General features: G+C 51.9%; 1 protein-coding gene and 1 long non-coding RNA gene across 4 annotated transcripts; one reads left to right on the top strand and one right to left on the bottom strand.

Annotated features, from left to right (window-relative positions):
• Positions 1-130: 130 nt before the first annotated feature.
• LOC138810789 (uncharacterized) lies at positions 131-11,543 on the top strand. 2 transcript variants are annotated; one of them, XR_011367238.1, is made up of 3 exons: positions 131-741; positions 879-981; positions 11,460-11,543. It is a non-coding gene; the product is annotated as an uncharacterized lncRNA (long non-coding RNA). The 2 variants fall into 2 exon arrangements; XR_011367237.1 differs by lacking the exon at positions 11,460-11,543 and adding an exon at positions 4,133-4,679 and having other exon boundaries at positions 133-741.
• LOC138810788 (phospholipid transfer protein C2CD2L-like) lies at positions 6,062-14,681 on the bottom strand. 2 transcript variants are annotated; one of them, XM_069998056.1, is made up of 14 exons: positions 14,328-14,681; positions 12,309-12,404; positions 11,748-11,867; positions 11,479-11,589; positions 11,279-11,395; positions 11,071-11,182; positions 10,728-10,836; positions 10,022-10,086; positions 9,807-9,934; positions 9,542-9,716; positions 8,710-8,811; positions 8,436-8,569; positions 8,063-8,348; positions 6,062-7,108 (listed from the first exon to the last, which is right to left on the bottom strand). In XM_069998056.1, the coding sequence occupies exons 1-14, from the start codon at positions 14,679-14,681 to the stop codon at positions 6,897-6,899; spliced, it is 2,121 nt and encodes a 706-aa protein (XP_069854157.1). In that variant the 3' UTR covers positions 6,062-6,896. The 2 variants fall into 2 exon arrangements, with proteins under 2 accessions (XP_069854157.1, XP_069854158.1); XM_069998057.1 differs by having other exon boundaries at positions 11,488-11,589.

Here is a 14,681-nt window from a genome sequence, read left to right as displayed (position 1 = left end):
GCCAATGGCAGGTCGCGTCTGGCAGAACCCGTGAGTACCAAAACACGGAAGGGGCGGGAACGGTGGGCGGGGCTCGGCATGCCCGGCGGGACCTGAGGGGCGAGCGGATTCGGAGAAAGGTAGTTCTGGGCGGCCCCGCGGTGCTTCTGGAAGGTGCGCGGACCGGAGGCCCCCGCGTTCCCCTCACTGCGCAGACTCCGCGCGCCGAGCCCAGTGGGCATGCGCAGGAGCGCAGCCGGGCGTCGGGGGGCGACCTCCTGCCCGGCGGCGATCGTGGCGGCGTGGGCACTGCCCGGGCGGACACGCGGGGGCCGCGCCCAGCGCTGCGCCTGCTCCGTCCAAACCGGGGTCCTTACTCCCATCTCTCGACTTAAACACCGGCATTCCCGTGCCTGCTTCTCTTCCCCGCCGCGTGTCCGGCTCGCGTGTCTGCAGGCTCGGTGAGGTTCGAAACCCCGCAGCCGTCCCCGACAACTCCACCCGTCTCATCGACGCGTGGATTCTACCTTCCGAAAACCCGCCCGCCCTCGATCCTCGGCCTCGTCCCGCCCCAACCTCGAGGCCCGTAGAAAACCCCGTGCGGCCGGGCGTGGTGACGCACGCCTGTGCCCGTCAGCTGGAAGGTTCGCGAGGGAAACGTCGGAGGCGCCCCGCACCCTGGGCCGCCCAGCTCCTCCTCGTCGGCGCCTCGAGCCCGCCCGATCGCCGGCTTCCGGCTCCACACTCTGGCCTTGGACCGCAGTAAGCCGCCGCACAGCCTTTCCGCACCTTGTGGATGCTGTTGGCTCTGTTTCTCTGTTTTCTGCTGTTGTCTCCGTCTCTCACATTGAGAAGACCGGTTCCTAACCCTTCTGTTCTCAGCAGAGTTCTTTTTCCAGGAAGTCTTCCTTGGTGGTCCTTTTCCGAGTTTTCCAGGACAGCCTTGCTAACTCCATCCCTTAAGCCAATGACTGAAACTCAGTAAAGGTCAAGACGGATGTGGTAAGTGAATTATGTATCTTAGTAACTAGTGCTCATTGGAATTGCCTGAGCCCTGTCCCTGAGCTTCTCTTTTGCTCAAGGCTAGCACTCCACCACTTGAGCCACAGCACCACTTCTGGGTTTTTTTCTGTTTATGTGATGCTGAGGAATCGAACCCAGGGCTTTATGCATGTTAGGTTACCACTGAGCCACATTCCCAGCCCCGGAATCGATATATTATTGCATTATATTGTTCTGGATCTTTTTTTTTTTTTTTTTGTCGGTCGTGGGGATTGAACTCTGGGCCTGGGCACTGTCCCTCAGCTCTTCAGCTCAAGGCGAGCGCTCTACCACTTGAGCTACAGCGCCACTTCCGGTTTTCTGGTGGTTTATTGGAGATAGGAGTCTCACGGTCTCTCCTGCCCGGGCTGGCTTTGAACCGCGATCCTCAGATCTCAGCCTCCTGAGTAGCTAGGATTACAGGCGTGAGCCACCGGCGCCCGGCTGTTCTGGATCTTTTAACCTAAAAATAAATCTATATAATTTATGTAATCAGAAAACATGTTTAATATAATAAAAATGAATTTTAATATGCCATTGGCAATAGAAAAGTTGTGCCTGATGCTGGTGGCTAACACTTGTAATCCTAGCTACCCAGAAGTCAGAGACCTGGAGTATTTAGTTTCAAAGCCAGCTTATGGCAGAAAAGTCTTCAAGACTCTGATTTCCAATTAGCCAGCAAAATGCTGGACTCAGAGGTATGGTTCCTGTGGTAAAGCACCAGCCGTGATTGAGAAAGTCCAGTCAGAAGGAGACCCAGAGTTCAAGCTCCCTAACCAGAAGAAAGAAAAGAAAGACAGGGGAAAGGAAGGAATGGAGGGAGGGAAAGAGGGAAAAGAAGAACATTACCTGGTATAGTGGCACTCGCCTGTAATCACAGCACTGGGAAGGCTGAGTCTGGAGGATCTCTAGTTCAAGGCCAGCCTGGGTTATGTACCAAGACCCTGTCTTTGAAACGTGAACAAATATAACATGTATCTACATTCTTCATAAGTAATAAAACATCCTTTATTCAGGAGTGCATAGTTTTTTTTTCTTTTGAAATTGATAGGAAAGTTTATTAGGAAAGGAAAACAGTGTGTGTGTGTGTGTGTGTGTGTGTGTGTGTGTGTGTGTGTGTGTGGAAAGGAAAACAGTGTGTGTGTGTGTGTGTGTGTGTGTGTGTGTGTGTGTGTGTGTGTGTGTGTGTGTGTGTGTGTGTGTGTGTTGTGTATACACACTCGTGGGGCTTGAATTCAGAGCCTGGGCACTTACCTTGAGCTTTTGTGCAGCTCAAAGCGAGCTCTACTCTACCACTTGAACCCCAGCCCTACTTCTATCTAGCTTTTTGGTGGTTAACTGAAAATAAGAGTCTCACTGATTTTCCTGCCCAGGCTACTTTAGAACCACAATCCTCAGATCTCAGCTTCCTGAGTAACTAGGATGACAGACATAAGCCACCAATGCCCAGCAGAATATACTTGTAGCAGACTGGAAGCAGGTTGTCTCTAGAGTAAAAATTACAATGCTTTTTACCCAGGCACAAGTTTTTTTTTATTGAAATGCAAGAAGTTTGGAGCAGTAAGTCTTTCCATTACCTGGACCAACCACAGAGCAGTCACTGTCTTGTATTTAAAGAAGTACTTCATGAAATGTTGATCTCATTTTAATTCAGATGACTATTAGCGTTAACAAATTCCATAATAAGTTCAGTCACAGAGCTGTGTGAATCCCAATGTAGATTTCAGAGTAAAAAATTCCCGTATTGCTGAGGGATCTGTCTCCAGCATTTAAGGCAGCATCTTGCTGTCTAGAATAGTTTACTTCCATCTCAATCTGCTTCTATTGAAAACAAACCACAATTTTGGCTGGATAATGCAGACATACTCTGAGATTTGTTCTCTAAAAGCTGCCATACACAAAAAAGGCATAATTTGTTCTCATTAAAAGCTGTAGCTCACCAGGCGCCAGTGACTCATGCTTATACTCCTCGCTACTCAGGAGGCTGAGATCTGAGGATTATGGTTTGAAGCCAGCCTGGGTCAGAAGTGATGTGACTCCAGTGATAGTGTTAAGACTTAAAAAAAAAATCTCAGGGACAGCACTCAGAGGCCTCAGAATTGGCATTTAAAAAAAAAAAGGCGGGCTGGGAAGTTGGCTCAGTGGTAGAGCACATGCCTTGCATGCTGGAGGCCCTGGGTTCGACTCCTCAGCACCACATAAGCAAAAAGAAAAAAAGCCGGAAGTGGCGCTGTGGCTCAAGTGGTCGAGTGCTCACCTTGAGCTGAAGAGCTGAGGGACAGCGCCCAGGCCCAGAGTTCAGGCCCCACGACCGGACCCAAAAAAAAAAAAAAAAAAGGCTGGCACTGGCTCAGGCCTACAATCCTGCCAACTCAAGAGGCTGAGACCTGAGGATCACAGTTTGAAGCCAGCCCAGGTAGAAAAGTCTGTGAGACTTTATTTTTGGGGGGGGGGGGTCCGGTCGTGGGGCTTGAACTCTGGGCGCTGTCCCTCAGCTCTTCAGCTCAAGACTAGTGCTCTACCTCTTGAGCCACAGCGCCACTTCCGGCTTTTTTCTTTTTGCTTATGTGGTGCTGAGGAATCCAACCCAGGGCCTCAGGCACGCAAGGCAAGCACTCTACCACTGAGCCACCTTCCCAGCCCAGTCTGTGAGACTCTTATCGCCAATTAACTACCCCAAAACTAGAAGTGGAGCTGTGGCTCAGAGTGGTAGAGCAGTAGCTTTGAATGAAAAAGTTCAGGGACAGTGCCCAGGCTTTGAGTTCAACTCCCATGACCTCTCCTCCTCCCCCACCCTACCCCCCCAAAAAAAGAAGCTGTGGCTTTTCTTCTAAAAGAATGAAATGGATAAAGCTGGTAAAATTAGATTTTTTTTTCTTTCTTGCTTTTTCTTTTTCTTGCCATTTTCCATGCATGGGAAATCAAACTTCAAGAGTTCTTGGCTGTTAGGAAACCTCTCTTTCACTGAATTAGAGCCCTTTTTTTGGATGATACTAGAATTTGAAATCAAAGCTTCACATTTGCTAGGCAAGTGCTCTACCACATAAGTTATGCACCTATCCCTTTTTTGTTTTAGTAATTTTTCCACATAAAGTCTCTCCTTTTTTTCCAGAGCCAGCCTCTGACTGAGATCCTTCTACCTTCCTCATGAAAGGGACTATAGAGCTGTACCACCAAGCCTAGCTTAATTAAGATGGGTTCTCCCTAATAAAAAAATTTTTATAGTACAGGGCCTTGTGCTTACTAGGCTTGCTTGCTCAGTTGCTGCTCTATTTGAGTCATACCTCCAACTCAAACTTTGGTTGGAAATGGGAATCTTGAAGATTTTTCTACCCAGGCTAGCTTTGAACCATAGTCCACTAGGTCTCATGAGCCAAATGGTGTCCAGATTCTCCCTTTTTTTTCCTGGGCTGACCTTGAATAGTGATCCTCTCAATCTCCACCTCCTGAACTCTGACTGCAGTCACAAGCCACCCATGATTGACTGCTGAATTTATTTTTTAAATCCCTATTTTTAGCCAGATATGGAGGCTCATGCCTGTAATGCCAGCTACCCAGGAAGTACAGGTCAGGAGGACTGTGGTTTAAAGGCAGCCAAGACAAAAAGCTCATAAGACCCCATCTCAACCAATAAAAAGCTGGGTATGCTGGTGCTCACTTGTCATCCCAGTTATGTGGGAAGTATAAATAGAAAGATGGAGGTTCAGGCCAACTCAAAGCAAAATGAGACTTCACCCTATTTGAGAAAGAACAAGAGTAAAAAGGGCCAAAGGCATAACTCAAAGAAGTGCTAAGACATCTGCCAAATAAGCACAAGGCTCAAAAGTTCAAATCCCAGTACACCCCCTCCCCCATAACATTCCTATTTTAGAAATGTGAGCAGGCCTATCCTCACTGTAGCAGCATGGAATTCCATTGCTTTCTGAGCAGCTCAGAGACTACATACCATTTCCACTTACCATCCACTGAGTCCTAAGCTTCTGTGGAGGAATGGTTTTGGGGTGTTTTGTTTTGTTGTTGTTTGCCAGCACAGGGTCCTCGAACTCAGGGCCTGGCACTCGCATTTGACTTCTTCCACTCTATCATTAGTGCTACCCTTCCACTTCCAGCATTTTGCTATTTGGAGAGAAGAGTGTCTCAGATTGTCTTCCTGCACTGGCTCTGACTCTGTTTTCAGCCTCCTGAGTAGCTAGGATTAAAGGTGTGAGTAGTCACTGGTGCCCAACAACAACAACAAAAGATGGAGGAGTGTGTATCCAAACTGGGCTTGAACTCAAGGCCTGAGCACTGTCCCTTAGCTTTTTCACTCAAGGCCACAGCTCCATTTGTGGCTTTTTGATGATCACTTAGAGACCAGAGTCTCAGAATTTAATTAGGCTGAGTTTGAACTGTGATCCTCTCCTCCAGAGTAACTAGTGTTACAGACATGAGCCACCGGGTACCAGATAAACTTATGATAAAACATTTTAACACTTCCCCTCTTCAATTGGTCTCTTCAGAGGCAACAGTTAACACCTACTCAGCACTGCCTATCGGGTAGAATTCTAAGTACTTTATAAATTTGCTTCTCACCCACAACACAATGATAGCTGCTATTATCACAGCCCGCCTCCTTCCTCCCCCAACCTTGCTTTTCCTTTTTCAGTACTTGGGGATAGAACCCGGAGCCTTGCACGTGCTAGACGAGCATTCTACCCTGAGCTTTACCTCCAGTCCCTGTCCCTATTTTACAGATGAGAAAAGCGAGCCCCTTTACATAACCTGCCCAGGTCACACAGGTAATTCTTGGAGCTGAGACTCCAATCCAGACAGTCCAGTTCCAGAGTCCATGCTCTGGGCTGCATCATGTCCCAAAGGGACAGCCAGGGCAAACGGGGGTGAAGATCCATGAGGTTTTGTTTGGTTGTTCTTACCCATCCTCGTCCCCGTGGGAGCATGGCCCACCTCACTAGCTGGGTCCCTGTCTCTCATCTCCCACTCTATCCACACTACAGCCTCGCTGCTTACACGTAAGCCTTGCAAAGGATAAGCAGTTGTGCAATTTATAAACTCCAATTTCACTTTAATTTAATAAATTAAATTCCAAACCATCACACAGCAATGGACATCATCACCCCCCGGCCCTCAGAGGTGCAGCCTTGCTCCTCCCTCACCTCAGTGCCCACATCAAGTCCCTCGTGCCGTCTCTTCAGGGCAGGCTTCCTTACAAGCTCCTGGCTCCCCCTCCTCACTGAGCCACTGCTCATGGAGAAGGCATCGAGTACAAAATGGTAATAAAGGGGGACGGAGGGATGAGGAGCAGTATGGAGGCAGGAAGGTGGGGAGTACCTGCCCCCCCAATCCCGGGCACTGGCCCGACTTCCTATGGGTCACTGAGGTCCTCGGAGGCAGACAGTGGTGCTGAGTGGTCTGAGAGGGGACCGCCTCCCGGGAATTCCTACTCTTCAGGGACAGAAAAGAAGGGTCCCCTGGGAGAGACACCCTCTGCCAACTGTTCGCTGAGAGCCCTAGACCACACATATAAATAGAAAAGAGAATAAATAAGGGAGAGAAAATTTGCTGAGGAGCTGAGCACCCTGGGACTCCTCTTGGGGCAGGTGTCAGCAGACAGCAGATGCTTCTGAGGAATGCCGGGACAGCCACCTCTCCGCCCAGATGTCAACTCTCTCCTCTGCTTCCAAGAGCCGTCTCTCAGAACCTTCCCATGGCAAATACCCATGCAGCTGGACCCCAGCCCAGGGTGCATGGGGCTTCCTAGAACCCTAGGGCTTTCCAGGCCCCCACGTCAGGAATCCAGGAAGGGGTACAGAGGAAGGATGGAGGGAATGGTCTGACAGGTCTCCTGCCCTCTCGGAGCTCTGGAGGTGAGGAGGACCTCAGAGCTGGGGGCTGGGGTTGCCATTGGCCTTGGGTTTGGACTTGAAGGAAAAACGCTTGATAAGGCGGCGAGAAAAGCTGCCAGCCTTCTTGCGGACGCTGGGTGTGGCCGTGGTGTTGGAGAGGTCGTCGTGTGATTGGCTCAGTCCAGCTTCCTTCTGTCGAGGCCTCCGGCGGAAGATGAGCTTAGTGCCACTGCGCAGGAAACTCACTGTGGAGAAGAGGGGAAGCTGAGGCAGAGGGAGGAGCATGGGGGTGGGTGAGGGATGGAGAGAGGACAAAAGATGGAGGGATAGAAGAGGAAGAAGAGAAACAGGCCCCTGACCTAAAGATGCATTTTCTCAGGAAAGAAAGAAAAACCAAAGCTGTATTCGTTGGTCCTAAGGAAGAAGGGGTATGCTTGTGGGGTTCTATGTGCACCTCTTAACTCTGCCCCATCAAGAACTGTCATGGAAGGAAGGACAGGATCTGCTGCTTTTCAAGGACAACTAAGGCAGGGCCTCTTTCCTCTGGAAAGACAAAGACTAAGGTGTCTCCCAAAGCCTATAAATCACGAAGGAAAAGGTGGGTGTGAACAGGAAGCCATGAGTCTGGAAACTTCAAAGACATGAGTTTGGGGCCAAGAGAAGGAAGAAGATGCTTACACAGCAGGGTTTGGATTTAAGAATCTCATTATTCCAAGAAGCAATGCAGGCTCAAGTCATAAATAGAATTCTTGGTTGACAGGCTTATTGGTTAGGAAGTGAAGATGTACAGGGATCAACTCTATCTTCTGAACTTAGAACTACTCCAGCGGTCCACAGCTGGATCACTGCCAGTGAGATAATACTAAGGTTGACTCAGGCAGTAATTTTTAATACTCATGGGGGCAGGAGTACAGAGTAGAAGGGGAGAAATTTGAAAGAAAAAAAAAACCCAAGAGGGAAAGAAGACAGGAGTCATTGGCTTAGGATTAAAGACACACAGAGATAAAGGGGACCAACATGGCACCCCTTCCTCTACCTACGCCTATCAGCTCCAGATCCAGGCCAGAGCTGAGGAACAGAGTGCTCCTCTGAACTGCACTTGGATGAACTTTAGGGGAAGGCAAATTAGCTAGCCTCCCAGTCCCCAAGTGTCTAGCAGGACCCAGATGAAGAAGGAGGACCTGCCAGTTTCTCCCCACCTTTGTGATCCTTGAGGCTGCGGGTCTCCAGGGCACCAGTAGACCCTGTTTCTGATTCAACATCATCCACGGATGGCCTTTCAGAAATGTCTGAACGCGTTGTCTCATCTGCTTCCTGGACACTTGTGGGACTGGAGAGGGCGTCTAGGGGTCCTGGGGACATGGCTGGAGGGTCTGAGGGAGGTGAGGAGGGGCCTCCGCTGGAGCCTGCATCATCCTGCATTGAGGCTTCCAACGATGCTGCATAGCCCAGGGATAGTGCCAGCTCGTCCTGAGCAATGGGCACCTGGCAGGAGGGATGGATTTTAATGGGCAGGAGTGACCCATTAGGGCCTTCTCCCCATCCGAGCTCCTCTTCCCAGAGCCCTGTTACCTTGGAAACACCAGAGATGATGAGAGTGCTGCGCTTGGTGGGTGTCTTCTTGGCTGCCCGCCCACTGGGCTCAGTCAGCTGGCGAATCGCTGTCTCTGCTACTGGGTCCAAGCCATTGGAAAGGTGGCTCTCCCCTGCTCGGGGAACAGAGGATGGATAACCTGTCTTCTCTGCGACTCCTTGGATTCAAATTCCTCCCACCCCACTCCAAGTAGATTTTGAATATAGGGCACTAGTGCCTACCAACAACTCACACATCCCATGCCCCACTCACGGCTGCTGCTGTGGGAGGCACTTCGGGGGCCGCTGCTCTCACTCAGCACAGTTGTCATCTTCTCAGTCACCTCCACCTTGGACGGGGAGCGGGAGGGGGAGTCTGGTGGGTCGGGGAGGGTCAGTGAGCTGGAGGTGCTTCAGTGTGGTCCCCACCCTACTATTCTTGTTAAAATGCAGATTTTGCTTGACTCAGAGGGCAAGGATGATTAAGGGGTGATTAATCACAAGGGTGTTTACTTATTTGAGTTGCTGGGGTCGGGGGGCATAAAGATACCACAGGAGCCAATAGGAGTGTGGGGAGCTGTCATGGGGCTCACTTGAAAGTGTGGGGAGATGCCATAAAAATATGGAGAGGAAGCATCCAGAAGCAAGGGAACTGCCATGGTACCCCTAGCAATAGGAGATGGGTGTTGGGGGGTGGGGACTGAGGGTGGGAGATAGGCCATGAAGGCCACTAGGTTTGCTGGAGGATTCCACAGAGAACTGGAAGGCTGAAGGCAGAGGAAGGATCAAATAGAGATTTGGGGCTAGATACAAAGAAGGAAAGAAAAAGATGGCAGGAAACTTGAGCAGGTGGAAGAGCAAGAGTCCAACATGAGGGGCAAGCAGGATCAGAAGGACAGAGCGATGAGAGGCACCTCGGTGAAATGGAGGGATAGAAAGGAAAGTCTGAAGAGGCAAAGGTCAGGAGGAAGAAGTGGCAGGATCTGAAGAGTGTTAGGAAACAGGATGCATTGGAATCAGGCTTTCCTTCCCCTTTCCCTGGCAGCCGTGGGTCTATAGTCTAGGGCTCTTGGCTAGAGCTGAGCTCCCAGGCTCCTCCTTTTTACCTAATTTGCCATCTACACGGGGCCGGGACTGGACTGTGGTGACGGTGGTGACAATGGTGCCGTCAGGCATGATGGTCCGATCCAATTCAATCTTCTTAGTAGGTGTGATGCTGGGACGCGGGGTGGAGGGAGTGGATGTGCCCAGGTTCCGGGGGGAGCCCTCCTCGTACTGCAGCTGCCAAGGGGGGGGGGGGACGAGGGATCAGGGCCTCAGAGACTGCCCGTCCTATGTCCACCCATCTCCTCCCACGGATCAGCTTCTCACCTCTACTGCCATGGTGGCGGCGGGGCCCAGGACTTTCCCTGGCCCTGGAGTGAGTGGGCACACCTGTCTTCGAGACAGTGGTCTGGAGGGGGAGCCCACAGGCAGTGTGACTTGGCCAAGGAGCTCAGCTGAGGACAGGGATGGTTCAATGAGCCAGGGCCATGACCAAGCCCAGCACAGCACCACCCAGAGGCGTCCCTTGGTCCCACACTCACTGTCTCCACTACTACTGCTCCTTAGCATTTTGAGAGTTAGCTCCCGGCTCTGGGGGCCCAGATCCCTAAGGAACAAGAGAAAACGGAAATGTCAGAAAGGGGAAGCTCAGCAAACTAAATTCACCCTTGGGTCAATTACAGGCCAAAGGCAGAGAGATGTATTTAAATAAGGTAGCATCAGTGCTACCATCAGATTATCCTCCCCTCCGAATCTTTCCTCTTCCCAAAGGAATGGTTGGGGCCCGAGTGAAAGTCACTCTCCTTAGCCAAGCATCAAATCTGCCTGGTCCTGTTCCACAGTCTAGCCAGTCCTTCTCTCAGACTTAAGCCACCCTCTTTCATTTACTCAAGCTGTTCCCTCTGCTAGGACCATCTTCACACACTGCTAAAAGCCGACTTTTGCTCAAAGGTATGGTTTAAATGCCATCTCTTCTGAAAAGTCTTTTCGCATCCTTGCTCTGCTATGGGAACGGATCTCCCCTACCTAACCACTGTCATGGCGTGTTGTATAAACACTTGTGCCATCTTCCTACGGACCACCCAGGGGTAGGGTTGCACCATTAGGATCTATACCAGGGCATGGCATACAATAGAGGTCCACACCCAGGTCTGCTGAGAGCAGGGCTGGGCTGTGCTGGGTCTAAGGCTTCAAGAGTTTCTCTATCCCATCTGCCCACGTGAGCAGGGAACGTGGGGTTGCGCTTACAGTGCCAGGTCTTCTGTCCATTCCACCTCAGGACCAGCCCTCGTGGGCTTGGTCCATTTCTGTTGCACGGGGTTGTCCAGTTCAGCTACACAGCACACTTCCTCAGTGCCTATAAGGAAACAAAAGGTACCATATGGGGGAGGGTGTTCAACTTGGGGCCTTGTGGTTGCTAGGCAGGTATTCTACCATTTGAGCCACATGCTGGCCCAAGATTCAGACTTTAGAAGATGTTCAGAGAAAAGAAGGGATGCCATTGAGAAATGCAATTGGCCGTGCTCTTGGCAGAGGGGCAGGGAATGCCTACAGGTAGTGCTAGCAGTCGCCAGCCATTTCTAGCTCTCACCTCCCAGCTGACTTCCCAGGTGAGATGCTCGAAGCTGCCGAAGGAATAACCGCGTAGGTCTGGGGATGGCTGGCTGGGCCAGGGGCACCATAGGTGACTTCTCACTAGGTACCTAAGAGCAGAAGGAGGTGATTAAAGAGCAATAACCCCGACATAGCATCCTGGGGATGGGGTACACACAAACCTTTCGATTTGGGTACCTACTCACCAGGCCTCCCGGGGCAGAGCAGGCTCTGAGGTTGACCATCATGGCTGGCTGGGTGCTTACTATGGTATCTTTGATCAGTTCCTCAATTGTTGAGAGTTCTACTTGCTCCTCACCTCTCTATGGAAAGGAGAAGCGATGGAGTCCCCTGTTCTGACCCCCTCCCTGTTTGGCTTCTTCTCAGGCCAGCCCCACTGCCTTACCTCCCTGACCTGCAGCTTGGGAAGCACCGTTAGGCTGAGATCTGGGCGATCAGTGAAGACCCAGGACACAAGCAACCCCTCATCAGGGATTTCCTCCAGGCTGACTTCCAACTAGGGACAAAAGGATTGGATTGTTGCCTCATTCCTCTAATGACTCCCATCCCCCCACCCCCCTTCCCAAATTCCAGCGCAGAGAGGGACCAAACAGAAAATCGCTTGGTCAACTGAACTGCCCCCCCCCCAACTCAGTTTCCCACGTTCTCCTCCACCTGTGTTGGTGGCAGTGTCAGAGTGACGTGGTAGGTCTCCATGGAGACGGCAGCAGGGGACTGCTGGGTCACAGAGACTGGGAAGCGCACCTCCTCGGCAGAGATCTGGCAGTGCAGCACCTAAGACAGGCATGTGTGGAGGATGTGCTTACCCAGCTTTGCCCTGCCCTGGGGTGCTTTAGTTGCCCTTCCCCACTGCAGCATCCCTTGGGACATGGCCTTTTTGGGACCAAAAGCCCCTCGATGAATAACCAGATAAAAGCCAGAGATTCAAAAATAAGACAGACACACAGACACACACACACACAGACACACACACAGACACACAGACACACAGACACACACACACACACACACACACACACACACACACACACACACACACACACACACACACACGGCCCATAACTTAAGTGGGATTTTCAGACTTCCTGAAGGCCAATCCTTAGATCCCCAAGATGTTCACAGGTGTCCAGATTAAGAATCCTCAGGGTAAAGTAGGGACCCTTGGGATCAACCCTCCTCTTACCCCAAAGAAAACAGTGCCCATCAGACCCTTACCATGGTGCGCTCTGATTGGTCAATGCAGGTCACATGACTAATGTTGGCTCTGGGTGGGAATTGGGGCACCTCCTCAAAAGCAATTTGGATGGAGCTCTGAGGGAGTAATGAAGGCACAAAGTCAGGTCTCTGGAGCTGCCCTCCCACCCAGGACTCGACTGCTTAGTTGCTGGCTGGGCCCTGGCACTGTGCAATCCTTGGCTGCACGCTGGCTGGCTTTGGCCCCTGTTTGGCTTTGGGACTAGGGGTGGCTGAAAACGGAAGGAATTAGGCCTCCTCAGACTAGATTGCCTTCAGCTGAAACCCCTGGAACCTTCCTGGCCTACCTGGAGCCTTCCTCTTCTCTCTACCTTCCTCTTCGCTCCTTGCCTGCCCTAACCCCAGCCCTAGCCCCAAATAAAAGCATATAAAGAAAAAAAAATAGCTATGAGTTGCCAACTCTATATAACAGCTGGGCAGAGGGGTACAGGGCCAACATAAAGGTGTAAAGAGTAGGATCGCTTATTCTGAGTTAAGAGGCTGAAGACTTCTTCCAGATAAATTAGATGTGAAGAGGTAAAACTATGACTCTTTAAATTCTGGGAAGATGAGGTTGGCTCAGCATGGCCTTGGGGAACTGCACCAGAGGTAGAGAAGAGGTAAGCTCAGAGGGCAAAAGGGTCCAGGGCCTGGTTAAGTCCTCAAGGCAGACAGCGGGGTGGTATTAGGAAGCAGAAAGCTGCTTAGCCTAGACCTCTAAAGAGCTGCTCCCTAATTCTTCCACAGCAGTGGAGAACAGAATGGGAAGAATTGAGGAGGGGGCACAGAATAGGCTGGAGACTCTTCTTCAGGTCTTCAGAGACAGAAACCAAACCCACAGGGCTCACTCATCTGCCTGGCAAAACAGGAGAAGCCAACGTCTGTGCTCTGGTAGCTGTCTTCTTCAAAGGCCAGGCCAAGGGGGAGAGAGGGAGATGGATGCTTAGAGCCTTCATCTCCTCTTCCCATGCAAGGGAGGCCAATGTCCAGCTGACTCAGCCGCCCCAGGGAGTTGCTTCTGATCCAGGAACAAGGTGCAGGAAGAGCCAGGTGGAAGGGTAGGTTCAAGGTGTAAAGTGACAGACATCATCTGGCTTTCAGATAGCCAGCTGGGAAGAGGAAACAGAACAGCTTCTTGGGGCCACTTCTGTTTCCAAGCATCTGGAGAATTAGTAGGGTAAAGATACCAAGCTCCTGGTAGTCAGAAATGGAGAAAACTCTGATCCAGGAACTGCTAGATGGTGAAAGCAAAGGAGAGATCGGTAGGCCAGGATGGGAGGGGGCTTTCCACCCAAGTTCAGTCTCATGACCAGGCTTCCTGCCCACTTCCTGGGAGGCCAGTAGTCCATGGTGCAATGGGAGGAAGTAGGCTGAGCTGGTTTATGGCTGACCCTCAAGGGGCAGCTTCAAGTTCATTTACTGGAAAGGATATGGATTGACAACATGCTCTTTTCACTGAACACTTTCCCCTCGGACAAATTCATTGCAGGCCAGCACGGAAGGGAAGCATGGACAGTGGAGGGGAAAGTACTGATGGATAGGAAAGCAATTCAGAATCCCAGGGCCACACTGGAAATCTGAGGGGGTTGGGGGGGGGGGCATGAAACACTAACTGGGTGTGGTGGGATGAGGACCAGGCAAATTCCTTCTGCAGGTGCACCCGTCTCCCCTTGCCCAACCAGTACTCCGAAGAGGCGGAAGTGCCCTCAGGCACAGAGATTAGCGTTGCTATGAGAACAGTAACTTGCGCTCGGGTTGCAGCCAGAGTACCTCGTCCACAAAAATAGATTTGAGATATAACTGGATTTCTGCACACACATACACACACCCCCAGCCTCACCTGCACCCTCTTCTCTGATTTGGGAGGGAAAGAAACCCCACAGGAGGGTCCCCAGCTAATCCCTAACCCCCCCCCCGCCCCCATGTCTCCCTCCAAGCTCCAGCAGTCCCTCCCCGCAAGGAAAACCTAAGGGACCAACTCGGAGGGTCTGGGCGACTCACCCCATCCCGGCAGGCCTGCTCGTTCAGGGCTCGAACCCAAGCCCTCTGCCAGTTCTCCCGGAAAGACTTGAAGGCAAAGAGTGACGCCAGGAGGCCCCGGACGCCGGGCTCCCCGGGGGCGCCCGCCCGAGTGGCCCGCAGCCGCAGCAGCGAGCGCCACACGCCCAGCTCGCGGAGCGAAGCCCCGGCCTCGGCGGCCAAGGCGGGGCCCCGGCCCCGGCCTCCGCGGGCCCGCGCCCGCCACAGCCCGCGGGCGTACTGCAGCAGCCAGCCCGACACGGTGAGCAGCGAGGCGGCGAAGAGGACCAGCAGGGCCGCCCAGCCCAGGTCCTGCTGCCCCCAGCCCGGATCCAT

This window comes from Dipodomys merriami, unplaced genomic scaffold (genome assembly GCF_024711535.1).
Source record: "Dipodomys merriami isolate MVZ:Mamm:240054 unplaced genomic scaffold, mDipMer1.0.p SCAF_509, whole genome shotgun sequence".
Classification (NCBI taxonomy): Eukaryota; Metazoa; Chordata; class Mammalia; order Rodentia; family Heteromyidae; genus Dipodomys; species Dipodomys merriami.
The sequence above is the reverse complement of the archived record's forward strand: the minus strand, read 5'-3'. Positions and strand labels throughout refer to the sequence as shown.

What these genes read in the sequence shown, in the direction of transcription:
- LOC138810788 (XM_069998056.1), bottom strand. Translation starts at nt 14,681, where the DNA reads ATGGATCCGGGCTGGGGGCAGCAGGACCTGGGCTGGGCGGCCCTGCTG. An exon ending in AGCAGGCCTGCCGGGATGGG is followed by an intron (nt 12,405 to 14,327) that starts GTGAGTCGCCCA and finishes TTACTCCCTCAG; the next exon opens with AGCTCCATCCAAATTGCTTT. An exon ending in TGCCTCCCACAGCAGCAGCC is followed by an intron (nt 8,570 to 8,709) that starts GTGAGTGGGGCA and finishes TTCCCCGAGCAG; the next exon opens with GGGAGAGCCACCTTTCCAAT.